At 42.5% G+C, this 26,867-nt stretch overlaps 1 protein-coding gene across 2 annotated transcripts; it reads left to right on the forward strand.

Annotated features, from left to right (window-relative positions):
* The first annotated feature begins 154 nt into the window (after window positions 1–154).
* On the forward strand, window positions 155–13,609 carry LOC121611892 (inter-alpha-trypsin inhibitor heavy chain H3-like). 2 transcript variants are annotated; one of them, XM_041944620.1, is made up of 23 exons: window positions 155–295; window positions 3,808–3,867; window positions 4,026–4,049; window positions 4,717–4,874; window positions 4,957–5,061; window positions 5,150–5,312; window positions 5,556–5,666; window positions 5,779–5,907; window positions 6,110–6,226; window positions 6,321–6,489; window positions 7,087–7,212; window positions 7,524–7,705; window positions 7,812–7,997; window positions 9,674–9,813; window positions 9,945–10,105; window positions 10,321–10,350; window positions 10,905–10,934; window positions 11,040–11,081; window positions 11,530–11,643; window positions 11,752–11,953; window positions 12,293–12,468; window positions 12,575–12,686; window positions 12,797–13,609. In XM_041944620.1, the coding sequence occupies exons 1-23, from the start codon at window positions 155–157 to the stop codon at window positions 12,936–12,938; spliced, it is 2,820 nt and encodes a 939-aa protein (XP_041800554.1). In that variant the 3' UTR covers window positions 12,939–13,609. The 2 variants fall into 2 exon arrangements, with proteins under 2 accessions (XP_041800554.1, XP_041800562.1); XM_041944628.1 differs by having other exon boundaries at window positions 3,832–3,867.
* Window positions 13,610–26,867: the final 13,258 nt, after the last annotated feature.

The raw sequence follows: 26,867 nt of genomic DNA on the forward strand, positions 1-26,867 counted from the left end.
ACGGGAAACCACGCACACTGACTCACACAAAAACATCACACCAGAGTAGCAGAGGTTCCCTCCTTCTGCAGCACACAGTGTGGGCGGAGTGTAACTCTGATGGGAAGACTTGATCCCCACATGCCTTGAATTCCCTCCACACTTGTTTTCAGCCATGCTGGAGGAGAGGCTCCTCTGTTTCCCAGGCATGGCAGCAGTGTGGAGAGTCATGCTGCTGTTGGTCTGCATCTGCATTTGGCTTCCAGCTCAGGCCCAGGGAGCTCTGGTCGTTTCCCGCAGAGATCCTCTGATACAGGTATTTTAAATCAATCAATCATACAATGCAATCACATTTAAATGCAATCTCACGTTCCTTCACTTTGTGCATTATAAAGATTGTAAATAGAGTAGGAATAGTAATAGATATATGTATAAGAGTGGGGGCAGTGAATCCAGCTGACCTGTGGGTGCTGGCCGGAGTGTCTGGTACACTCTTCCAGACTGCAGCATGGAGAAAAGGCTGTTATCCTGGTGGTTTGGATCCTTAATGATTCCTAGCCTACCTTACCTTACCATTATTCTTAGGGTGTAAATATTGTTTAGGCAGGGTAGATCATTGACTACCATGTGAACCACTCTTTGCCGGGCCTTAAGTCAGGGGTCTGCAGGTGTTAAAATTCCTCAGTAATTGAGGATGCACCCAACATTTCTTTAACCATCTGAGCTGAAACAGTCAGTTGTTGTCCTGAGGACCTGACCAGCGGGTCAGATCCTCTACTTCCTCCAGGTAGGCCTTTTCACTGTTATTTGCAATCAGGCCCACCAAATAAGCTAGATGTGCAGCATTTGCATGTAAACAAATGTCTGTTTTGTTATTTTCTATCTCAGTCTACATTTTGTAAAAGTTGGCGTAAGTTGTGAGAGTTGATCTTTCCCATGAAAAACTTCAAGGCACGCAGGATGTGATGTGCTTTGCATGGCTGTAAGCAGCAACAGTGTTTTTCCCTGAAAAGGGAATAAAAGAAGATCTGTTTAGAGGGCATACATACCAAAGCTGTGCAGAAAAACAAGAAAGCACCAGAGGAAATGAAATGCCAATGCATTTGTGATCCAGTCCAGGAACACCAAAGCACTGACAGTTGACAGGGAATATCAAAACTGTTTTAAAAAAAAACCCCAGCTAAATAGTGATAAGGCTGCATTTTTCAGGCAGTCTTGTTGTTTGGGGGTCTGGTTTTAAATAGCTGGTTCAAAAGATACTCTCAGGCACATTGGGTTTCATAGAAAAAGATACTCAGTAGACTTAAACGTCAGATGTATGTTGGTGTGAAAAGAGCTGTTTTAAGTCCTTTGTTGCAAGTGAAATCTCAGGTCTGTTGATGCATGCCTCCAGCATCAGGTCTCGTCTCCATGTCAAATCTCCATAAGCAAACTGTAAGTTTTACTTTCAGAGGAGTGTCAGTGAGTTTAACATGGCTTACACCAAATCCTTATCATTCCAGGTGTGCAGCTATGCAATTCCTGCCTATCACTGTAATTTCACTGACCTTTTTAAAATTTGTTGACTTGTGTTGATAATTTTTTTTATAAGAAACAATTAAGAAGACTCTGCCCAATGAAATTGGTGCTGGATCAAAGAACACAATGGTGAAATCGTTCTAATGGGAGCTACTTGGTGTGCAGATCTATTTCTTTTAGCTCTAAAAGTTTTTTCTTTCAAGTCTCAAGTTGAGTCCAGTCTTCATCGCATCAAGTCTACTGAAGTCTCACAGCAGTCAAGTCCAGGTCAACTCTCAAGTCCTCTTTTTTGTGACTAAAGGTCCCTGTGCACTGTGCATTAACAGTGACCTTCACTACATGTCACAAGGTCAAAGGTCTCATAAACTGACTGTAGGTCACTGTGTGCAATGAATTCCTGGATTTAGGCCAAATAAAATCTGCAAGAAAAGAAGGCACGTCATCATCTAAGATGATCCCCTAATCCCCTATGACCTAATTTTTGCCATTTTCATTGTGTGGCATTAAAAGAATATATTTTCTAAACTAGTGCAGCTGCCATGTTATTAGAACTTGGTCCTAATTTTAAACTGTTTTCAGTCAACAAAGCTCAAAAGCTCTGTTGGTGGAGGCGTTTCACAGTGAGATTTCCTGCCACCATTTTGGTTGATGACTTGAGACTTCATCAACTGTTTTCTGATGATTGTGGAATTTTGTTTTGGACAGACCAAAATTGCCCCAGGCCTTTAGGCCTGACACAAGTCCAGGTCTCAAGTCTACAGCTCTGTTTGTCTCAGAATCAAACAGTAGTCAGAGACACTCGTTTGCCTTCTGTTCCTCTTGCAGTCTCCCATCCACCCATTTATCAGTTTGTTTAACTAACTGTGGCCTGTCATTTCAGACCTTATAATGATTCACCCCTCCCGCTGCCCCCATTGAGTGTGTGTGTGTGTATATATACACACACACACACACACACACACACACACACACTGTATATTTATATACACACATATATACATATAGCATCTCCCTCACTGGAAAAACGAGACTCGTCATCATTGGAGGCATTCTCAATGCAGAGAGATATCCAGATGAGATTCTGCAGCCAGTGCCAATCCCATTTCTCTGCAGTCTGGAACCGAACTCTATCCTCCAAGATGACAACACTCGCCCCCACAGAGCCGGGTTTATCAGAAACCACCGTCAGAATTGTGTGTGGAGTGGAGAGGATGCAGTGGCCTGCCAGCAGTCCTAATCTCAACCCCATTGAACACTTGTGGGATCAGCTTGGGCATGCTGTTTGTGCCACAGTGACCAGTACAAGCCCTTTGGCTGACTCGCGACAAATGCTGGTTGAAGAATGGGATGCCATCCCACAGCAGTGTGTGACCAGGCTGGTGACCATTATGAGGAGGAGGTGCCAGGCTGTGTATGGTTCTTCCACACGCTACTGAGGCTCCTGTTTGTTACATGAATACACTGCTAAATTGTCAACATGTCTTGTTTCTTCAGACTTTAATTATCCAATCTATCAAACAAGAGTCAATAGCAGAATAAGCTATTTGGCATTGGCAGAGAAGATTTGGCACATTTTTCATGGACGCAACCCTCATACTCAGCTCTGCTGCTCATCCCACAAACGCATGTTCCTTACAAATGTGGCACCTTTTTAAAAGGGAAAGGGAAATAAACAGGCACAGATTTATGCCAAGAAGCATTGTTCTAACAAAGAAAAAACCTACCAAACACATATTTCCTTACTTTTTGTGACAATCTGGCAAACTGGAATAATGAAATATATATATATATATATATATATATATATATATATGTGTGTGTGTGTGTGTGTGTGTGTGTGTGTGTGTGTGTGTCTATATGCATGTATATATACATATGCGTATATGTATACATATATATGTATCTACATTTATGTATCACACACATATGTATATATACGCATACATACGTATACGTACACATACATGCTTGCTTACTGGCCTACCCCCAGCTGCCTTTTAATTCCTGCCAGTGTGTTTGTTCTGTGACCTTTTCATCCAACAATCTTTTCCCACGGGTCACGCCTTGCTTTTAAGACATGTCACTGCAATGCTTCTTGAAAAACTTGCTCTAAAAGATGTTTTAGTGAAAAACAGAGGTTGAATTAATACTTCACATAGGGACTAGTGATGCATTGCTGGCACACAATAGTTTGAAAATCTGGGTTTTTCATGCCAGGCTGTAACAACTGAGGGAAACCTCAAGTTTAGTCATGGCAAATAGTCTGACACTAAGTGCACATCTCTTTCCCATCTTTACTCAATATTAAAGCAGTCATACAACGTTGTCTTCCAGGAGACCAAAGAGGCTATGGGCACAAGGTCAATGAAGGTACTCGGCTTAAAATACTTCAGTATTTTATGTCATTTGTTCTTTCCATGCTGTGTGTATACATCACTCATTTTTGGCTTCACCCTCTTCAAAACTCAAAAAGAAGTTTTGATTGTGAAAATTAATTTTCTATTTTTGTCTCTTTTTTCCCCTTGCAGAAAAGAAGCACAAACTCTGCGAGTGTAAGTGTCGATATTAAATTCTGAAATCAAAATAGCGGTATGACCTTTCCTAGCAACTAGGCCCTTATACGTTAATGCTAATGTATCATTAGCAAATTAATAAAGAAACCTGTATGCGATAATTCAATGCACATGAGACCATGGTCAAGAGGACTGGTAGCTTCTAGCTCACAGTAGGGGCATTGTTTTTGTTGCACAATGAAGTCCACATTTTCTTTAAAACCTCATTGCTTCCAGATGGCACCCGCTCCACTCTTCCCTCCCTGGTGTCCACAGGCATGTATTTATTTTCTCTTTGCTTTACTGGAGACGATAAACAGGAAGTGGGAACTGGAAGTGATTTGTCCATCTGTGTTTTATTCCTTTCTGCATTTGCCAGTACAACGACCGCTAAAAGTTTCATCTTACATTGTGTTTACAGAACAGTGACCTCTCTGTGTTTTGTGACATTAATCATTTAGGGACATTCTTCATGACATCCAATCCAGAATTCAGGAGAAAGACAACCGCAGGCTGCCAGTCCTCCCAGCCACCGGTCTTGCTTGTTTGCTGTAACACGACACACTGTTTAGAATTCGTGTGACTTTGATTTATTGATGCTGAAGCTGTAAAAAAAGCATTTTACTCCACAGGCTCAACAAATTCCTCTCCCTGTCCATCCTTTCAGATGGTGGAGGTGTACAGCGTGACAGTGGACTGCGCTGTGGCGTCTCGTTTCGCCCACACCGTCATGACCTCCAAGGCTCTGAACAAAGCCAACACCTCCCAGGAAATCTCCTTCGAAGTGGAGCTCCCCAAGACCGCCTTCATCAGCAACTTCAGCATGTCAGTCAAAACTCCGTACTGGTAAAAGTGTGCATAGACCTTGTCTTACTCTGCGCTTGACCAATGTCCTTGTGCCTCGCAGGGAGATTGACGGACAGGTGTATGTCGGGGAGGTGAAGGAGAAAGAGAAAGCCAAGAAAGAGTATGAGAAGGCCGTTTCCTCTGGACAGACTGCCGGACTGGTCAAGTACGTTGGACTGACGGATGGAGTATGTTTGGAATGTGTGGGGGTGGTGTGGACATCACATTAAAGTAATACATGTCCATCATTACAGGGCCTCTGGAAGAAAGATGGAGAAGTTTTCAGTGTCCGTCAACATTGGAGCCAAAAGTAACGTAACTTTCATTCTGACCTACGAGGAGCTCCTTCAGAGGAAACTGGGCCAGTATGAGATTCTGACCCGAGTTAAACCCCAGCAGCCGGTGCAGGAGTTTCAGGTTGAACATGCTCTTCTCTTTTAGTTTTTCTCAATAGTAGCACACTGGTCAGGAGTGGAAAAACAGCTCGATTCGCCAGTGTGAGGAATACAAACTGCAAGGAATTTGTGTCAGCCTTACATACTTTACGTCGCAGTGAGTTAACACTTGAATGAATAATCACGTGATTATGTGTGCATGCGTGTGTGTGTGTGTGTGTGTGTGTGTGTGTGTGTGTGTGTGTGTGTGTGTGTGTGGAGACAGATTGTGGCAAACATCTATGAGCCCCAAGGCATTGCTTTTGTTGAGGCCACTGCAACTTTCCTCACCAATGACCTGCTCTCCCTGGTGGACAAGACCGTCTCAGACACAAAGGTGAAGGGTTAGAAAAATCTCTATCATTCTGTTTAAACTCTCATTCCAACTTTATGATGATTTTTTTTTTCAAGCATTAAATTCATTTGACATGAATCTGTTTTTCTTGCAGGCACACATCTCTTTCTCACCAACAGTGGAGCAGCAGAGGAAATGTCCAAGTTGTGAAGGCACCATAATTGAGGGAGATTTCATCATCAATTATGATGTGAAGCGAGAACAGAGCCTCGGGGAAGTTCAGGTCAGTAAAGACTTTGTAGTAGCACATAAGGCTCAGTTAGATCAACTGAAGTACAATATTATGAGATTCACCTGCTGGACCACTGCACTACTCTTTATACATGAATTTCTTAGTTGTACTTCCCTAGCTGAGGCTCTGCATAGCTGTGCCCCTGTGTTATATGTCCATATTATTCTTAATCAAATGCTATGTTTTCTTTCAGATTGTGAACGGATACTTTGTGCACTTCTTTGCTCCACCTGACCTGCCCAGAGTCCCAAAGAATGTGGTGTTTGTGATTGACAGGAGCGGATCAATGAGTGGAAGAAAGATTAAACAGGTAAACAGAACAGCTAACTTTGTGTGCAGGTAAGCTCCATACTGTGTGCACCACTGTATGTAGTCTTCATTTGTGAACTTGGGAACTTTTGCAGACCCGGGATGCATTGGAAGCCATTCTGAGAGACCTCCACAAGGAGGACCACTTTGCTCTCATCCTGTTTGATGATGCCATTACCACCTGGAGGGACTCTCTTACCAAAGCTACAGAGGAAAATGTGTCTGAAGCCATTGCCTATGTCAGGGAACTAATGGACAATGGAGGTTAGAGGAAAACAAGCGGCACCAATTTTTATGCCAAATGTTTTGTGCCCTTCCTTTTTCAGATGCCCAGAAAGCCAGATTAAATGTATGTATTTTACAATTTGTCAAACAAGAGTAAAGAGAGTCAGAGGACATTTCTGCATAAAAGATGTCTTGTCATCACTGTGAGCCTGTTAGGACATATGTGGAGACTCCAGGAAGTCACTGCTGTGGCCACGAAATGACAACACTCATAACACCTTTTTACACCTATTTTTGTACAGATTAAAAAAAACAAGATACGCAGTGGTCATTTGTGAGCTCGAGAGGTGCTAATCGGTGGAGTCTTTGACTTTTGGACAGAGCCAGGCTAGAATTTTCCCCCTGCTTTCAGTCTTTAATGCTAAGCTAACTGCTCACTACCTGCAAAGCCGTTTCCTCTTATTTAGTGGACTGAAATGAGAGTGGTATGAATCTTCACAAAGAAAGCGTTTTTGCCAAATCGTTGAACTGTTGCTTTAAAGAACACACTGAAGAATTGTTACTTGATTTTCTCTGTGATAATGATATCTCAGGAAATGTTCGTGTTTATCTGCTCTTTGTGTCATTGCCTTTCAGCCACCAATATTAATGACGCTGTGCTGAGGGCAGTGAGCATGCTGGTGGAAGAGAGAGAATCTCACAACCTTCCAGAGAGGAGTGCAGATATGATTATTTTACTGACTGATGGGATGCCAAACCATGGTGAGCTGCCTTAACTTGGAAGACTGTAATTCTTCATTCTCGCAGGTTAGAGGTTACTATCTAGACCAAGTGCAGCAAGTCTCACCTGTGATTTGTTAAAACAACAGTGTATCAAGTCCTTTCCAGTTTGTTTGTGGCACACCTCTTGGTAAAGAAAGACATGAGGAAGATTATTTTAGGATTTAAAAGCTGTCTTTCAATTAAGACCATTTTTGAAACCTGTTCACAGTGTGCAGGGTTTGTACACAAAATAATTATACTATATATAATTATAATAATACGCGTATGCCTGCGTGTATGTGTGTTTGAAGGAGAGTCTAACCTCCAGACCATCCAGAAGAATGTCCATGCTGCCATCAAAGAGAGGATGTCTATGTTCTGTCTTGGATTCGGAAATGATGTGGACTACTCCTTCCTTGATGTGATGAGCAGACAAAACAAAGGGCTGGCCCGCAGAATCTTTGAGGGTTCAGATGCAGCACTTCAGCTTCAGGTAGACTAAAAATAATGCTGGTTTCAAGCAAAGATATACTTGTTTGCACCTCCAAGGACATTTGGGGGAGTGACACTGCATGATTTGGAGTGTGTCTTTGTTGCAGGGTTTCTATGAGGAGGTGTCCAGCCCTCTGCTCTTGGAGGTGGATCTGCGTTACCCTGACAATGCAGTGGACTTCCTGACCAAAAACCACTATAGCCAGTTGTTTAATGGCTCAGAGATCGTGGTGTCTGGACAGCTGACGGACAATGACCCTGATAACTTCTTGGTGGAAGTCTTCGGCAAAGGGGTAAGAAATGGACACCAATATATCAATTAAAACATGAATAAGACACCGTGGTAGACAATCATATGCTTGTTCTCATATTAAACATTTCCTGTGACTGAATATTTTCATTCTAGGAGTCAAATTATGACTGAAATTGTTGTAGGTATTTTGACTCACTAGCTGTTTGAGAAACACTTTTTTTCCAAAATATCTCACTTACTAGCATCATGATGTTCCACCACTTAAGTCCAGATTGAAAAATCTAGACAACTATTAGATGGATTTCCATGAAATTTTGGACATGCAGTCATAGTAACCAGAGGATAAACCTGCTGACTTGAGTGATCCCTTAACTTTTCGTCAGCCTTCATCATCAGGTCAAATTTTCAGTTTGTCCAGTATTCTGGTCTTTGGTCCCAAATACCTGGAAGACTAGTGATATTCCAGTCCAGGTGCAAGAAAGTAACTGGCTGGGCATGTGTTTTTTGTGGACGGCCCTGACAATCAAAAAAAAAAAAAAAAATAGTCCAAGACCTAAGTCAGTTATTAGTGCAAAGTCACTAAAACAGGGACATTGTGCAGGTACCATCAGCACACTGGACTGCACAACACATCAAACTAGTGTGGCTACATCAGTGTGCTTCTCAAGCAACGTTACACACCCTCACATATCTATGACTCCAACATAATACACTGAAAAAGACACAATAATTTTAATCACCTAAAAGCTGGAAGGCAAGCCTGACAGTCTTTAACAGGAAACATTAAATCCAATGATGCATCATGAGCCCTAAACTGTCCACAAGGCAAACAGTATGCAGCATGCTCAGGCCAGGGTCTGTTTAGGTACCATGAAGGGGCAAAAGTGTGTCTCTTCAGTGAAAAGGGTTGAAATGGAAAACTATAAAGGAGTACCTGTTAGAGCTTACCCACCCTGTTGGTCATCTGGAACTACACTGCTTAATTCTCCAAGATGAGGGTTGGGCGAAGGGCTGCTAACAGATGCACAACTGACATTCAGTCCTGAGGTAGCTGTAAGAGGTGAAACCAGCGACCCAGGCCCCGGTCGTGGTGGAGGTGAGGGGAGAGGAGATGGCTAACACTTAAACCAAGCTGGCCGGAGGCTGGCTGAAGTGAAGCATCATACAGGTTCTTAAAACTCTCGAGAGGTTGACGTCACTGGTGGTTACACACAGCTCAAAACCAGTCAGCAGATCACCAGCAGATGGTGTACTTGGACCATATTATCACAACTGAGCCAATTCTTTCAGACTTTCCTCCCACAATGAAAACATGATATCCCAAACACACATGTTGCAGCATGGTTGAATACAAAAGAAACATCTGGATAATGCACAAAAATATATTCAGTAACAACAAGAATGATAATCACAACCAAAACAAATATATAAGCTATATCATAGTCATAATAATACTCCTGATTTCTCCTGGACCTGGACTACCTGGACTCCCAGTGCCCGTGCACAATGCTGGGTCTGATAAGTAAATGTTAGCATGCTAATAAACTACACCAAGATGGTGAACATGGTAAACATTATACCACTTTAGCTTCAGTGCATTGGTTTTGTCATTGTGAGCATGCTAGCATTTAGCTCGAAGCACCTCACAGAGCTGCTGGTGTGGCTGTAGACTCCGTTTTCTTTTAGTAATGTCTATCATTTTGTTTCTTTCTCTAGACTGAAAAGGACTTCTGGGCGCAGGGAAAGGCTCGTGTGGTAAACTTAGACGTGATCTACCCAGAGCAGGAGTACATCTTTGGGGATTTCTCAGAGCGTCTGTGGGCCTACCTCACCATCCAGCAGCTACTGGAGAACAGGTTCGAGCATCTGAACTGCGTCTTTCAGCTTTATCTCTACCTGCACCAAGATTTGAAGCAGGTTTCTATGTCAGCTGGGATGGATTAGCAGTCATATACCATTATCAGACAATTATTTTTTTATCTTGCAGTGACATTGGCACTCAGCAGGAGAGAGACACTAAGACAGCCAAAGCCCTGGAAATGTCATTGCGATACAGCTTCGTCACCCCCCTCACCTCCATGGTGGTCACCAAGCCTGAAACTGAGGACAGACCAGGCAGCTCTCTCATCGCTGATAAGCTTACTGAGAGTGAGAGAAATGCAACCAGTCATGTTTGAATGGGATTAAAATCATTTTTTAAGACTAGAACAAAGTGATAGCGATCAGCTAAGTGACTGGTTAACCACAATATATGTTCTTTTCAAAATTGTAACTCATTGTTACGTTATTAGAAAGCTGTTGAATCAGTATGTGTGTGCAGAACGAGCTAATGACATGCAACAAAATGATGCTCTGTTTCACAGAACAGCGACAGGAAGCAGAGAGACATGGCGGTACGATAATCTCTTTTTACTTAATTCTAAATATGTATATATATATATACATATATATATTATATCTAATTTTGGGCTGAGCAGCTTTACAGATACATGCTTTTATTATTCTTGATAACAGGTTTCCAATCAACCATCAAATAGAGAGCTTTTTCATACAGCATTCATTTGGATGAAACATCATTTTATCATATTTATGCTGTCATTGTTTCTGGCCCTTTGACTTCAATCTTCAATTAATATCTTTTATTGGTGCACACAAGTCTCAAACACAGAAATCATGAATGTTTGTCATTTTTCTTTCTAAAATGAAATCATTAGTGGTCAACAAAGTGGAAGGGAAATACGTCCGGTCATGTTTAATTACTTAGCAGCTGACTTCTTTTCTATTATTCATACGAATACAAAAAAATCATCTGTTAAACTGGCTAGTAACCACGACCCTCTTTCTCTTTAAATTCTTAGCACATTGTTAGATTATTAGAAACCTGTTGAATCAGTATGTGCGAGTTGAACGTGTCAAAGACATCCAAATAACTTGTTGTGTTTCACAGACCAGCGACACAGAGCACAGGGACACAGAGGTACAGCAATCTCTTTTTTCTCCATTGTGTGACATTCTTCATTCATTTCGTTTTGGGCCTGAAAACAGCTTGACTAATATATGCTTTTATTATCTTTAAAAACAGGTTCCTGGTCCAAAGCTTCCAGTTCCCGCAGTCAATCAAACGGTAAGCTTTGTCATACAGCATTAGTACAACCATTAGATAAATTTGATCATATCTGTGCTTTCATTGTCCCTCTTACTTTTAATCAAATCTTCTATTTAAAGTTTTTACTGGTGCATAGAAAACTAGGCTCCTCAATACACATGAATCATGCATGTACAATGTTTTTTCCTTCTAAAATGAAATTATTACAGGTCAGCCATATCAGGACTAATGTTAGACACTATTCTGTTGTGTCAATTTTCTCTCACAGCAGTTGTTATTTCATCCATCCGTATCTTGTATGTAACACTGAAGAGGTCGGGCTAGGCTCTATACTGCTGCATGTAACCAAATGGTGTAACTGTCGCTGCAGATCAGGATTAAACATCATAATAACATGAATGTTTCAATGGAGTTTGACTATTTATATGTTTTTTTCTGACGTGATACTTGAATGATGCTTGTGCAGTGGACGGAGATCCTCATTTCATGATAGAGCTGCCAGAGAGAGACAACGCTCTGTGCTTCAACATCAACGACAAACCAGGCACCATTTTCAACCTGGTCAGAGACCCAAAATCAGGTCAGGCCTCATCAGTCAAACCAATCAGTCAAACTCAAAGAACACACGTCTCTTTAATGTCAGAAATATCAGAAGGGACACCAAACTCAAACCTGTCATTATTTTTAGGCTTTGTGGTGAATGGCCAAATTATTGGCAAGAAGAAAGTTGTTCAGGATGGTATCACCAACACTTACTTTGGCCGTCTTGGTATCGTCCATCAGAAGCTGGGGCTGAGGCTGGAGGTGAGCACTGAGGACATCTCAGTCTTCTATGATGGCAAGCAGGTCAAGCTGCTGTGGTCTGATGCAGCTTCTATCAAAGAAACCAAGTGAGTAACACTGCTTTGACCATTATTTAAGGTTACTGGACAATAAGGTATGTTTTAAACTGGAATGACAGAATTATTTAAATAGGTATTTTCTCATTTTGGTCATGTTAAAGATGCTTTTACAAAATAAACTTGTTTTGTTATACCTTAGAAATGCCACTAATGCACTAAACTGCACTAAGTATGATCAGTAATTAAAAAAACAAATGTTAAATCAAACCAAGAATGGAGTTAGACTTCACTTTCTCTCCACATGAATCACAAAGAAACAATACAATCCCAGTTTTGCTGCCTTGCTGTCAACTATTGGTCACAACTTTTTATTTGCCTCTCCTCCAGTATGGATCTCAGCCTGACTAAGAACTGCAGCCTGACAGTGACACTGAGGCACTCCGTTAAATTTATGGTCATCAGACACACAAAGGTTTGGAAGAGACGTCGGGACCATCAAGAGTACCTGGGTTTCTACACCCTGGACAGCCACCACCTGTCTGATTCAGTTCACGGTCTGCTAGGTAGACAGCTCCGTGTCATGATGCATTGATTCTGTTGCTATTTCATGTTTGTTAATTCCTAATTTTGAATAAATCAAAAGATATGCAGTAAGTTGTTTTCCTCCAGGTCAGTTCTACCACGGGGTTCGGTTTGAGGTGACAGACCTGCGTCCAGGTGAGGTCCAGGAGAGCTTAGACGCCACCATGTATGTGAAGGGACAAACGCTCAACGTGACCAGGTGCACACGCCTCATAAAGTTTAAACACACATGATGTGCGCAAGGTGCAAAGAGCATTTCTTTTTGCACACACATCTCATCATTGTTTCTGTTTTTTTACTTTTCCACAGACACTGGCAGAAGGACTTCAGCAGCCATGTGACGAACGGGGAAAATATTCCCTGCTGGTTTGTTAACAATGATGGAACAGGCCTCATCGATGGGAGAGCCTCAGACTACATTGTGTCAGGGCTTTTCAAGACTGCTTTTTGAATCGTGAAAATCCAAAATATCAGCTGCACTGGGGCAACATTATTACGTGAGTGTTGTGGCAATAGATAGCAGATTACAGTGAGTCACAGTGTGTCTTCATTCACACGCAGAAACAAACATCATAAGAACCAGGGTAATTACATTTTTATATAATGGCAATACAAAATAACAGTTTATGATGCCAACTGGCTGCAACGTGTGTTATTTTTAGCTAACTGCATGCAGGAAGTAGAATTCGAGGTGTGTCGAAGTGTGTGTGTTTACTGGTGAATGGGTAAGGTTTTATAGTATTGGGATGTAAATCTGCATACTTGTTTGCTCCCTGCCAGTGCAGGAATGACACTGGATGCACATAAAGTGCAAAACCTGGTGATGTATAATGGTGCAGCATGCTACTCTGTCAGAAATCAGGGTTGTGCTTGCTGTGAAAGTTCAGTTGGACCGTTGCTTAATGTGCTTTACAGCAATACATATATTGGCAATAGAAAATTCTAGCTGCTTTTGCAGTCACTAACACTACAGAGTAACACACTATTTGTAGATTTGCTCATTAATTGTCTCAAGAACTGTATTTTTTTTGTCAGATTAATATGACAAGCATCACCAGCTGTCTCATAGTCATGTTTTGCACTTGAAAAAGTTTTATGATATAAAAGCAGTTTCACACAGGATTTACATTGTTATCCGTGGTCTTCTTCTCTGTGCATGTGATTATACTTTTGTAGATGTTTTTTTTACTTGTCTTACCAGGAAAGGCATGGATGTAACTAATAAGATCCTATCACAAAATGGGTTGGAAGTCTTTGACATGCTTTAAATACATGTACTAATTCAGCAGCTTTAAAATAATGTGCGATAGATTTGAAAGTCTTGCTTCAATGTCACATGACCCAGGAGAGAACAATAACAAAATGTGTTTTGCCTCACACTGTGAACCGTGCTTTGTGATCTGCACCTTGATTCACAAAAATACTAGAAGTGGACAATAACTAGTAGGCATATATGGACTGTGTGACTGTGGCTGAAGTCAGAGCAGTTCATTAAAAACAGTGTGTCAGCTTGCTTGATGACTGTTGATCCACTGAAGCAGCCTTGAGAGCAGGAGGCACAGAGCCTGAACACACAGTCTTCTCTTGCTGGGTACCAGTCCCTCTCTCTGTCATACATCATGGAAGTCACCAGATGTCCTCTTCTTGGAGCTGTGGAGTCGCAGAGGGACTGAACAGTGGTGACGCTTGGTTTGGAGCTGCCCCAGTTTTCACTGCTGGAAAGTTGGAGTGATACAAGTACAGCTGGCCCTTCATTTCCTCAACATCATCATCACCATTAACAAGAGCATAGTGAGAGCCAGTACTTTGAGGGCAAGAGATGGAGCTTGTGTTTTTCTGTTAATACTTAAGTATACTTTCGCAAATTTTAAATGCATTGCTTTTCTGTAATCAAAACATGTTTATTTTGCTGTTAATTTTGTTGGTTATGTTTACCTTTTCCATGTGGTTAATTAATGAAAAGGCAGATGTGCAGAGGAACTTGCTCATAGTTTTTGGCCACAGGGGGCAGCAGTGAGCTCATTGCGGCTTGTTGCGCCTACAACTGTACGCAAAGAAGATGCCGCACATAATTTTACAAGCCACCCAAAAGTGAGATTTGTGCTTTACTGTAAGTATTTTAAAACTGTTCAATTAACTGTCACAAACGAGGACAATACAAGAATACTAACCGATGAGTTTGGCAAATATACGTCAGGTAACTTCCTCACCTGCGAAAAAGAGCAGCGCAAAGCCGCTAACATGACTGAGAAGTATCCCGTACAAGCTAACGTTAATCCCGCACAACATAGCTAATGTTTCTAATTTACACATCAACGCGGTGTCGAATTTAGAAATAAGATAACCATAATATGAGTTTGTTTGACGCACTGTGGTTGTGACCTCATATTTGCTCTATGTGTAGGCCTATGTAAGCATCTTTATGGGTCTGTGAACTGTTTCTTGACAGGCTATCATCCACTGACCCGCTGCTGCTCCTCACGTGAAGAGAGAAGACCAGAAACAGGTGACACGAAAGTGACACAGGACAGGTTTAATTACGAGTTTCTAACGTGTAAACGGAAGTCTGTCAGTTTTCTAAGTGCTGGAGCTCATTAACCGATGCAGCACTGCATACTTCTAATGAGCCAGACTAAATTAATCGATAATGCAATCGGTGACATCACCAAAGGATGCAACTGTGCTGTAATTGTTGAAAATATAGTTTAACTTTCAGTAGTTTATGTTGTAGTGTTTTTTTTCGTGTGTGTGTTTTTCTATGGCCTAGAATCTAGGCCATAGTGCGAAGCTGTATCATTTAATAGACGTATTTTAGCATTGGCCAATATTTCACCCCATCGCCTGTCTCTGGAAATTTAGCAGCTCTTCCCTTTGAGCTATCAGGATATTCAATCTGTTCCCTAGTCACACTGATTGTGGAATAGAGACTGGTGTCATATATCTTTATCTTTATATCAACAGCCATCCCCCCCTCCCCACCCCTTTATACTCCTCATTTGAGTGTGTGTGTTTTTTTTGCATGAATGGTTAGTTATGTGCTGTACTTGCCCCCATGCAGTGAGTGAGTTGAAAATGTGTGTGTGTGTGTGTGTGTGTGTGTGTGTGTGTCTGTGTCTGTGTTTGTGTGTGTGTGTGTGAGAGAGAGAGAGACAGAGAGAGAGAGTGTGTGTGTGTGAGTGAGAGCTCCTTGCACTGTAACAACTCACCAGCTCTTATTACATGGCTGTGGTGTGTGTACTAATAGATCCAGGGCAAGTGTGTTGACCCCAGTCATGTCGGAAGTTCAGGAGTTGAGAGGGATTTTCTTAAGGGGATCTTTGCAGAAGTGTTTGCCTATGTGTGCCTGTCTCTTTGTATGTGTGTGTATATGTGTGTTTGTGTAAGCTCTGCTGATTGACACCAGATGTGCAGGGCTCAGGGTGTCGGCAATAGCTTGAGAGGGCCCCACTGTACTCCATTCAGCCCTGGTTGCACAAACTGCTCAAACGAATTCTTCACACATGGCGGACATTAATATCTTTGCTGTTCATCCCCCAGATCCCCACAAGGTTAGAAACAACAGGTCAGACTGAGCTGAAGGAAATTTTAATAAGGACACTGCGCAGCAAAGGCAGGGAGTCGGTGTAGGTGTCCAGCTGCTCCACCAGAGGGCGGGAGAGAGCTATGAAACATCTGTCGTGTCCATAACTCAGGTCCTAGAGTCAGCTTTCACTACTGTGGCTTAATCATTTTTTCCAAGGATTGTTGCAGTTTTTCAGCTCATGAAAAGCACAGGAAAATTATTATTTTTTGTTGTATTTGTAGAAACAACTGCAGTATTTTGAGGAAGTGGCTGAATCAAAGTTGTAATTAGTGCTGCAACTACAGATTGTTTTCGGTGCTGATTAATGTTAACTCTCTTTTGTTATTAATCAATATATTATTTAGTGCATAAAATGTCAGAAAATAGTTAAAAGCACCCTTTACAAGTTCCCAGAGCCTAAAGTAATATTGCTAAATTGATTATTTTGTCCAACCAAAAGTCAACAACCAAAGACATTTAATGTACAATCATGCAAAAGAGAGAAGAGCAGCAAATCCACACATCTGAGAGGCTAGAATTTTTCCTGTATATATTACTGAAATGATCACTTGATTGCTAAAATAGTTGATGATTATCTTGTCTTGTCTCTTTGCAAAACACATTGATTGTTTAATCTCTATTTTTGAAAGCAGTAGATAAAACTAAAGTAGTAGTAAAATCATTCTAAAATGAAGCTTTTTAATTACCAATGTCAGCGTCCTTTCTATGGAATATATTTTTGTAGTAAATTCTCAAAAGTAATATTGCATTTTGAAACAGCTTCCTCACAACTTTTTTCTTGCTGTATGCAAGACTTCAAAGTGCAAAAATGTCCGCTCTCAAACAGCTGTGCAGTGAGAGATTTGTCTGATCGCTCAAGTTTGTCACAAGTTATTATTTCATATCACTTCTGCCATTTCAACCCCACCCTCTTGAACCCTTTCCTCCGTCCTCACCTCCCAGGTCTCCCGCCCTCCCCCGCCCGTCTCTCTACCTTTTGTCCCTGTGTGAATATTTCGCATTGCTGCTGCCGCTGGTGCGTGATGCGAGGGACTGAGCACTCATTGTGTGTACGCAGTGTGGGTGCTGCGGTATGCGGCTCCCCGGCGTGTGGTGTGTCGTGACAGGCGTGTGGCCGCTGACGCCAGCCTGCTGCCTGCCTGTCTGTCTGTCTGTCTGTTCAGTTACACCTGACCGCCACTGACATTGCCGTACCCGCACACACACATAGAAACATGCACACACACACACTCACATTGCTCTGCTAAAAGTCAAGTTAAGGGTCATCAACTCTTTGACGCTGTACTCTGCCCACTCACCCCTTCAGTACAGGAGGTTGACATGGAGCTCCAGTGTTGCCTTTGATGTTCTGCTGACTTTGTGAGTTACCAAAAATCTAATCAAAATGTTGTTTGCAAGAAGCCTGACCAAAAAGATATACCCTCCTTGATTTAAATAGAATTTAACTACAGCTGTATTATATCTGCCGCAGACTTATATAAGTGCTTTTCCAGTGTGTCTCACCCCGTTGCAACAGACACTTTGTTGTGGCATTTATTCTATATTAAAAATGCATTATTGAATTGTGGTTTTTTAAATGTGCTGAGTAGATCTGTGCTGAAACGCAGTGAAGGCCAGGCGATATTGCGGCGCACTCTGGTGTAATCCTCGGTATTTAGTGTGTTCTCTCAGGCTGCCGAGGTGAAAAGTTGAACCTGGTGTTGACCTTCTCTTGAGAGAGGGCTTAGCTCTGAAGTCAGGCACAGGCCAAACGCAGGGAGGATATTCTCAAGTTCCTCTTTCCCTCCCCTCACGTGCACCGCTCCCCTCCACGGCCACGCTCCCCTCCCACACGGAAACAATTAGCATCTGTGATAAGATGTCGTACATGTTTCCATCATTTTATCTCATCGGTTTTGTTTGTTTGTTTTTCCATCATGACTAAAGTCTTGTGTCCTCTTGTCACGCCGCTGTTAATCACAATTACATCTCATCTAGGTGCAAGGAGTTGGAGAGAGAGAGAGAAGGAGAAAGAGACTGAGAGGGGCCTCGTGTTTATCACTGCAGGGAGTTGAATTCCAGATAGAGAGATAATGAAGAAAACAAGCAAACAATTACGCAAAAATAGACGAAGTGGGGAAAAAAAGCGAGCATAGACTGACAGACGACAGGAATATTGTTTGAGACAAACTAGACAAGTTTTCATTTGCACTCACGAGCGGCCAGTTCAGGACAGGTCTGCGTTGTCACCAGAAAGCAGTACAATATAAGAATAAAGGCTTGTATTCTGCTTATACATAAAAAAGGTGGCTATGTCTGATAATCATATGCCCTCACAACCACAACAGTTACTTAGAAAATGCTTTCCTGATGAATCTAGCGTTGTTTGTGTGTAGTATTTTATGTGTTTAGCCCTGGTGGGTGGGTGATCTCAGTCCTCGCTGCTTTAAATGAAAGGGAACTTGTTTGTGATAACACCCTTCAGTACAATTATCTAAATCATGAACATAAAGAAAGAGGCATTTGAGCGTCGTCTCTGTGTGGCCTTTATATAGCATCTTTTCTTGTATCTGTGCTGCATTCGTCTCTGTGAGGCACAGAGAGCTTGCTGTGTAAGATTTACATGTCTTATCATGTGTTGTATCATATGCCTCTGACTTGCTGATCCACACTGTATTTGGTTAAAGCAACATGACCCAGAATTCAAAACTAAGTCTGACATTCTTCCAGTCCAGTGGAGCAGGAGAATACATGGCCTCAAGATATGAGTCCGACAGTAGATGTTGAGTCGTGCCGCACTCTGTTCTCCATCTGTTTTAGTTTTCGAGTGGTTGTGATAACCTCGGCCTGACCCCTGATTGGGCTAATCTCACCCTCATCTTCTCTCACTGGTCAGCTGATGGAACGCTGCTCTCCGATTGGTGGGTGCACCACTGAGGAAGAGGAATTTGTTTAGCATTGTGTTGGGGTAACAGTTAGCCAGTGAGAAGTTTAGTCTACTGTCTAAACCATAGCAAAGCTTCAAAACACAGAAACAGAAGGAATGTTTAGGGTGAGAATTGAAAGAGCCAGACATGTTGGCTTTCCCAGGCAGCAGCCAATGAAATGCTGTTCCCCTCAAAGTCTGTGCACAAGCCTAACTGGATGTCAGCGAATATAAACTCTTGTATGCAGTACAGTGTAAATATGTTGAACATGCTCTGTCTCCAGTCTTTAGAAGTCAGCGCTTGTCTTCAGTTCAAAGCAGAATATATTGCAACTAACCCTCAAGACATTCAATGCAGTAATGTAAATGAGTTTCATTCCATTTGTGCCTGTTAACTAGCGATGGAAAGATAATATAAAATGAAGTTAAGGGAGCTACAGTACTTCTAAATTGCTGCAAGGGACCGGACGAGTCACAGAGCAGTGTAGTAGCTGCTCCAGGCAGTCTGTTTAGAGGGCTTTAGTCCAGCCAGATTAGATCAGAGGACCACTCTGTTTGTTTGGGAGGGGCAAGGCTCCTGAGGGATACCCTCCCACCCCGTTCTTTCTCCCAACTACTACTCTGCTATCCCTCCCCAGGATTCACCCTCAGGGCACAGTCTACTGGAGCCCCCCTGACCTCTCTGTCACCCCTTCCTAACCCGCGTTAGCCAAGGCATCCTTGAAAAGAAAACGATGGAAGACTCTGCTGTGTCTTTGCGCCCGCAGAACCAAATCACAACCAGACCTGTTCATATGGGGGTGTAGGCAGTGCCACCCAGGCAGGCAGCCCCTCTAGCCCTGGTCAGCCCTAGAAGACGTTTATCCCAGCGGGTTGACCTCTCTTTCATCTGCTCTGAGGTGTTCTGTCACATGTAGTACTGCCGCAAGGGCAACGCGTTAGCTAAGCAAAGAGGCTGGCTGTTGCAGCTGCACTCGAGTTCTCGCGTGTGTGCCTTAAAAATATGGCATCTAAATTGACTTAGCTTTACATATTTACAAATTTGATTCAAATTAGTTTTGCTTATTATTATAGTTATTGGGAATCTGTCATTGGCTTGAACATAGATCCAAATTTATCCTGTCGCCAATTTGGTGGCCCTTTCCCGTGATCTTGTGCAACTGTGTGTGCTCTGTTTTGTAGCCTCCTGGGTCCCATGACTGCAACACACTCGTCTCTCTCTCCACCTATTCCCATGTCTTTCTGTTGACACACTTTCCCCCATTTCTCTGCCTTTCCGTGCATCTGTCTGGCGTACACCTTCACATGTACATACACACACACACATTGACACAGCCCCCCCCACCTCTGCTGACCTCTTCTTCATCTCCCACAAGGCCTTGGGGTGAGGCAGCCTGGCACCAGACAGTTATTCAAACCCTCAGGCAGCTTCACACAGGTCAGAGAGAGAGAGAGGGAGAGAGACAGAGAGAGGGGGAGAGAGAGAGAGAGAGAGAGAGAGAGGTATGATGATGTATTCTCAGCTGATAAGTTACTGATTAACTGGTGTCTTAACTTCAGATGCAGAACGTGGACTTTTTCTTTTCAATAAAAAGTCTGTGTGAAGTCTTTTTAAAATAATACTCTATGAATGTCTGGCATTGTTTGCTGGATTTACATCAAAATTTCCTTTAGAAATATATAAATACAAAATAAAATTTAAAGTCTAAGAAACTAATTGGCTTCTTTGACTTTAATTATTGCCTTTGTAGATTCCCTCTCAGTCTTTAAACCCGTTTTAAACAGAAAAATATGTTATTCAGCCATAAATTAATTTTGTTTTTTTTTTATTACGTTTCATTTAATTTTAATCCCATGAAACAGGAAATAAAAGCAGGGGGATGCTGTGATTGGATTAAAAGTCGTCTTCGTAAACATTGTGACCCATGTCTTTGACACTCCTCCTCTCTCCTCTTGAAGAAAGTCTCTTCATAGCAGGAACGCCAAGAGATGAAGGTCTCTTTTTAAAAGAGGGACATGGGATGGGGAGGCAGACTTTGGAGTCTTTGTTAGGCACGTGGGCCTGTGTTTTGTGTCAGGTTTTGTTCTTCTAAATCCTCCTTGGTTTGTGTTTGTCTCCGAGCTCTGCTTTGAGCGATTAGGGAGCGAGTTTGAACAGCTCGGTTAAATGAAGACATAATTTCAGCCCTTTATTGTAGCTTTGAATAGTCTCTCTTTATATCAATAAATGACACTGGCTTGAATAATAGCTATATTGAAGGTTTGTTCTTGAAAGAGAAATAGCCCAAAGTGTTTGCAGAATTTTGCTGTTGCATTAGAGTTGGGGCTGGTTTGCTCTTTATGGGATGAGAGTGTATTGTATTGGACAAGTGATGTCAGTAAACCATGCCACCAGAGATGAGCCATATCACGAGAGGCATCACTAGAAATCTGAGTTGTGCCATTAGACAGAGAGAAAGGCAGTATCTTGAGAGAGAGAGAGAGAGAGAGAGAGAGAGAGAGAAAAAGGGGAGAGACACAGAATGGATTGTTCCACAACAGACTGACGGACCTTTTAGCCTTATCTTCCTGAGCTACTCTTACAGAAAACCAAGGAGAGAAGGGAAAAGAATGCCCTGCTCTTTCTCTCCCTCCCATTTCCCATTCTCTCATTTCTCCTGTCTGCCTCTCCCTTCCTTCTTCATTTCTTCTTCTTCTTTGTCCATCAGTCTTTACCCGCCGTTTCTTAAAAATCCTCTTAACCCTTGCACTCCTTCCTTTGTCCCCTTCCCTCAATATCTTTCCTTGATGTTTTAATATCTTGTTTCTTTCCTCACCCACTACTATCTTATCCGTCTTCAGCTCTTTGGAGCGCTCTTAGAGCTCATTGCTCCTACAGATTGTTAAAAGGTAGATTTGGAAGCCGCCACGGAGTCTCAGCAGCAGTTGGCTGTTAGCGTTACTCTCCTAGATCCCTCTCTCCATCTCAGGCTCACACTACATGCATGACAGCTTTTTGGGAGGGGTGCCATACAAACGTGGGCCCAGTTGCCTTTGCAAGAACGTCTTATTTGCATTTGTTTACATGTGCTACTCTCTGCACGTTTGGATTTGCCGCATGTCATGATGTTTTGGTGCAGCCCCTTACCCAGATCCTGATACACACACTCGCAACAGTATTTGGTTGTGATGACACTATGAGTCGTCCCTCTCCTCCCTCTCTGACAGAATGAAATGGATGGATAATTAGATATCAAAGGGAGGCAGGCAGGGTGTGGCGAGGCGCGCGGGCCCCTACGATGGTAAAGCACTTATTAATGAGATAGGCCTTATCTGCTCTCCTCCCAGGAATTCTGCCTTTGATCGGCCTCGACTCTGGACTTAATACATTTTTGATTGATAGGCCGAGATGACAGAGAGAGGCGGCGTGGTTGGGGTAGGTGGGTGGAGGGGAGTGTGTATGTGTGTATGGGGGGGGCTCAGTTGCAACTGTAACGATGCCCTTCACATGATTAAATAAGTTATGACAATAGTGTTTGAAATTATGGGATAGGATACATTAAGATGAGACGACACACAGCTTGTTTACATGGTAAATAATTCTCAGTTAAACAGACACATGGTGTATAAATACACACACGTGCACCTTCACATTCCTCGGCCCACACAGACATAAATTCACCAAGACAACCCAAACAGACAGGCCTATTCAGTCACCTTAACCCCAACTATAACTCACACACTGGGGCACCAGAAAATCTTTTCACTAAGACAGAGCAGGCGACGGGCAGGCCTGCGGAGGGGGACTGAGATAAGACCCTATCCCCGCCTGGAGATGAGTTATAGCCCACCCAGGAGGACGTGGCTAGCAACGACCCACCCGGACATGCTGCTCAGCACGCCGGGATTGGTAGGGATGGTGTGCTGCCGTTAGTGAGGCAGCGGGCGACCTCATGGACAGAGATAACAGTCCCACTCTCAATAACACCTTGACCAGAGGGAGGAGAGGCAGCATCGAATCATTCAGCCTCTGCACACACGAGCTCGGTGCCACACGAACCTAAAAATCTACACACATCATACGCCTCTGCCCCCGCCTCCCCGCCCAACAAAGAGGTGACTGAGCGTAACCATTACAGCGCCGTGTCACCTTGTTATGAGTCTCTGTCAGTGTGTGGCGTCAGGTAAATTAAAGAAGCCATAACTGCTGCTCCGTCAGCCGCCCGTCATCCCCCATTTATTACCACGCCAACGGGAGGAGGGATGAACCCCCCATCAAGTAGACAAATCGATCAATGTGACAGGCACATTTCAGGTCTCCAAATCAATCACACTAACAAAGGCAGGTGAAAAAGAAGGTTTTTTTTTTTTTTCGAGGACTCCTGATTCTGGATGAGTCAGGAGAAAAGGCCTAAACATACCCTAACCCTGAGCCAAAGACTCAAACTTTATCTAACTTCCTTCTCTCTCCCTTTATCATTTGTTTATTCTTTATTATTCAGGCTAGTTTTGTTTCTCGATTGCACAATCGGTGTTGAGTTTTCATTTAGATTGGAACGCGGAGCTGCACGATCCATTGTGGAAGGTGCTGTGTCAGTGGTCAAAGAAGGACCATAGGCAGATTTGAACCTGGCACATCAAAGTTTGTATTTAACATACAGACTGGGCTCTAATGCTGGACACAGCATGAGAATGTAGCTCCATGAGAAACATGATGAAACGAAGGAGCGCTGAACAGAGAAGGGGTGGGAAGCGAGACAGCGCGAGGAGGGGGTTAGATGATAAGAGTGGGAAGAACTGATAGAGAGGAAGAAACCGTGTAGAGAAAGAAAATGATTAAAAACAGCAATCACCCTCAGAGACTGATAAACCAACCAGTCGTTAATTGGAAGCGTGCAACTCGTGGGGATATGGTTGGATTAGGTTCACTTCCTCCCTTTGCTCTCTGTCTCTTCTTCCCCTGCTCTCTTTCTTCTCTGTCCTCCTCTGTGGACTGAAATGTCTGCAAGACGCAGTTCATTATCAACAGTTAAAATTATTTCAGTTAATATTTATTTTTGCCAACCAATGGAGAGTAATGAAATGGTTCTTCCTTTGCTACTGTACATCTGAAACAAACTTGGGAAGACAAAATACCATTTGTTAGTGAAATGAAAAAGGAAGAGAGTCAAAGATGGAGAGACAAAGAGCGGTGAGGAAGTGGCTGTTTTTGAGTGATCTGGGCTTTTGGGGAATATAGGAGATGGGAGATGGGTGGTGGTCCATAAACAAAGGGCTGACAGCCAACCCATCACCCCGGCAGGTCTGGCTTGTGCTGCTTAGATAAAGCAGGGCTGCTGCCTCCTGTATCAACACCATCCATCATCCATCTTTGCCTGCTCGCCCGCTCATTTGCCCTCACTTCAGGCCTCTCACTCCCTACACCTGCCCCTCTGCCAGCTGTGTGTGCGCCTGTACCCATGACAGCGTTCACAAAACCTTCACTGCAGCAGCCGCAGCTATCTGCGTTGCTGGTTTTCATTACCCCTCTTTAGAAATCGACCTAGTCTGTCAACATTTCCTGTTAACTTAAACCTCTGGTGAATATAAGTGCTTCTGTTGCAAGTGTCCACCCTTGGATTGTTCGCTGTTTGTCCACTCTTTTCATGTGCCCTGGGGGGGGGGTTGTGGTCTTTGGTGAATTATGCATCTCAAGCTCAACTTTGAAAGGATGAGCATTAATCATTGATGTGTCCACCATCCTCTGTGCCCTTATCTGTTGCTGCTCATTTTTGGCTTGCAGCAAAGTCAAAGAATACTGACAAGTGAAATGAAAGGCATTGTTTTCTTTTTATTCCTCTTGAGATTGCGTGAGAACTATTCAGGTTTGATGCATTTTGCTCATCAAATCACACAAAGCAGGGGTCTGACTGAGCTTTGGCAAAATAGTATTTTCCAAAACTAGCCTGACAAAGTTTTAAAGTATGATTTAGGAAATTTTAGCCCCCTGAAAATGACCCTTCAGGCCACCATTGTTCCCCCGTCAATTTGGTTTTTGTATGAGCATCTCCTCCTTTCTTTGTTGCTCATGGGGAATGGAAATTATGCAAATGGCGATGGGCACTCTGAAGAAAAAATGTTGACATCTCCCATCCTCACTGCCCCCTAAATACACACGCATCACACACACCATTCAGTGAGCTCTCTTTTGGCCCAGTTTGGTGGGTCTGTCTCTTTTGGCTGTCTCTCAAGCACACTTTAACAATTGCAGCCATATTGCCTGTGCCCCATCCTTTCTTCTATCCATTCTGGCCCGTTTGAGTCAGACTGGACAGGTGCTGAGACAGGAAGACAAAATGCTGTCAGCTATTGTAACAAACAGTATTGGGTGATCTAACTTTGGAAGAAGAACAGTGGAAGTAAAAGTTGTCATGTGTTGGAGGGAAAATGTGCTTTGATTAGCTGCCGCTTCTCCACATGTTCACATGCTCAACACAGGGAAGAGAGGGGGCCTGTGAAAGTAACAATGCAGAATGAATTAGGATTTTTGACAGGGAAATTTAGTGATGCTTAGGAGCAGAGCAAACTTTGCAGATGTAGTTTTTTATTTCTTCAGCGCTTCATTCAGTTCCACCAATCAGAGGGGAATTAAGAGATAGAGACCTGGAGACTGAGCAGAGCAGGACGGCTGGGGAAATGGCTCAACTAGAGGATGAATTAAAATGAATAAAAGCCAAGAAATGGGAAAATGGACTATCACTTGTGCGGCATAATGAACAAAGTGCAGATATCACTGTCTTTCTGTGCCCGGGGGGCTAGAGGCGCTATGTTCTCACACTACTAGAACAAATGAGAGTGAACGGAGCCAGAAAGCGTAATGATTGTCCATTAGTCTGTCCCTAAACTTGCTTCCTGTTGTAGCTTAAGGGAAGCAGAGTTTCTGAGCTGTGGGAACCCATCACGTGACCTCGGTGCACCCTTTCAGTACTCCCAGCCTGCCCCACTCAGCGAGACACAGCTCCCTGTGTAACCACTGTGAGTGGAGCACTGAGTCGGGGTTCAGGCAGAGGTTTAAAGGCTCTGTGTGAGTCTGGAAGCAGACTGCGCCACAAAATGTACCAATCTATAAGAAATCTGGCACTTTGACTTACACTGTCACAGGTTGGCAGGTATAGTCATATTCTGTAGCTGTATAGTGCTTAAATATAATATAATAATAATAATACATAATTTATAGTAATATAGTGTAATAGAAATATATTTAATAATTTTGCAGCAAGAAATATCAGAAAGGTTGCAATGGCTTTTTGAGATTGCACACATAGAAGTAGATTACTCTACAGTTTAATGATAAACTCACATGGATGGTAATGTGACTATTATTTGTTACAAGGGTTTGGCAATATTGACAATATACTAACATCAGATGATTTACTGTCATTCGTTAAATCTCTGAATTCTTTTTAAGAAATACTATTTTAGACTTGTCTTAATTATTGTCAAATTACTTTAGTTTGATTTCTTTATTTTATCCATGTCGTTTATTTTGTCTGCTCTGATCTATGCTTTTCTGTAAAGCACTTCGCAACATGTTTCTAAAAATGTAATAACTGAATAGGTATGCTGCCACCAATAATTATTTTTAATGATCAATTAGTTTTCAGATTATTTTATCCGTTAGTGAGTCAATTGTGTCTACAAAATGTTGTGCAATAGTTAAAATGGTCCATTATGACAATAATGTAGCCTTACATGACTTATTGAAATGTCTTGTTTTTTCTAAACTACAGTCCAACGGTAATCAGTTTACAGTAATATAAAACAGAGCAAATCCTCAATTGGAGAAGCTACAGAAAGAGAATGTTTACTTGAAAAATGACAAACAATTGATCGATTATCAGAATAGTTGCTAATTAATCTGCAGTAGGTCAAAT

Source organism: Chelmon rostratus, chromosome 2, assembly GCF_017976325.1.
Source record: "Chelmon rostratus isolate fCheRos1 chromosome 2, fCheRos1.pri, whole genome shotgun sequence".
NCBI classification, from domain to species: Eukaryota; Metazoa; Chordata; class Actinopteri; order Chaetodontiformes; family Chaetodontidae; genus Chelmon; species Chelmon rostratus.

Bases quoted from the DNA above. Each gene is read 5' to 3' on its own strand.
- LOC121611892 (XM_041944620.1), top strand. From the start codon at position 155: ATGCTGGAGGAGAGGCTCCTCTGTTTCCCAGGCATGGCAGCAGTGTGG. The intron at 5,908-6,109 runs GTCAGTAAAGAC...GTTTTCTTTCAG, and splicing joins AGAGCCTCGGGGAAGTTCAG to ATTGTGAACGGATACTTTGT. The intron at 10,935-11,039 runs GTACAGCAATCT...CTTTAAAAACAG, and splicing joins CAGAGCACAGGGACACAGAG to GTTCCTGGTCCAAAGCTTCC.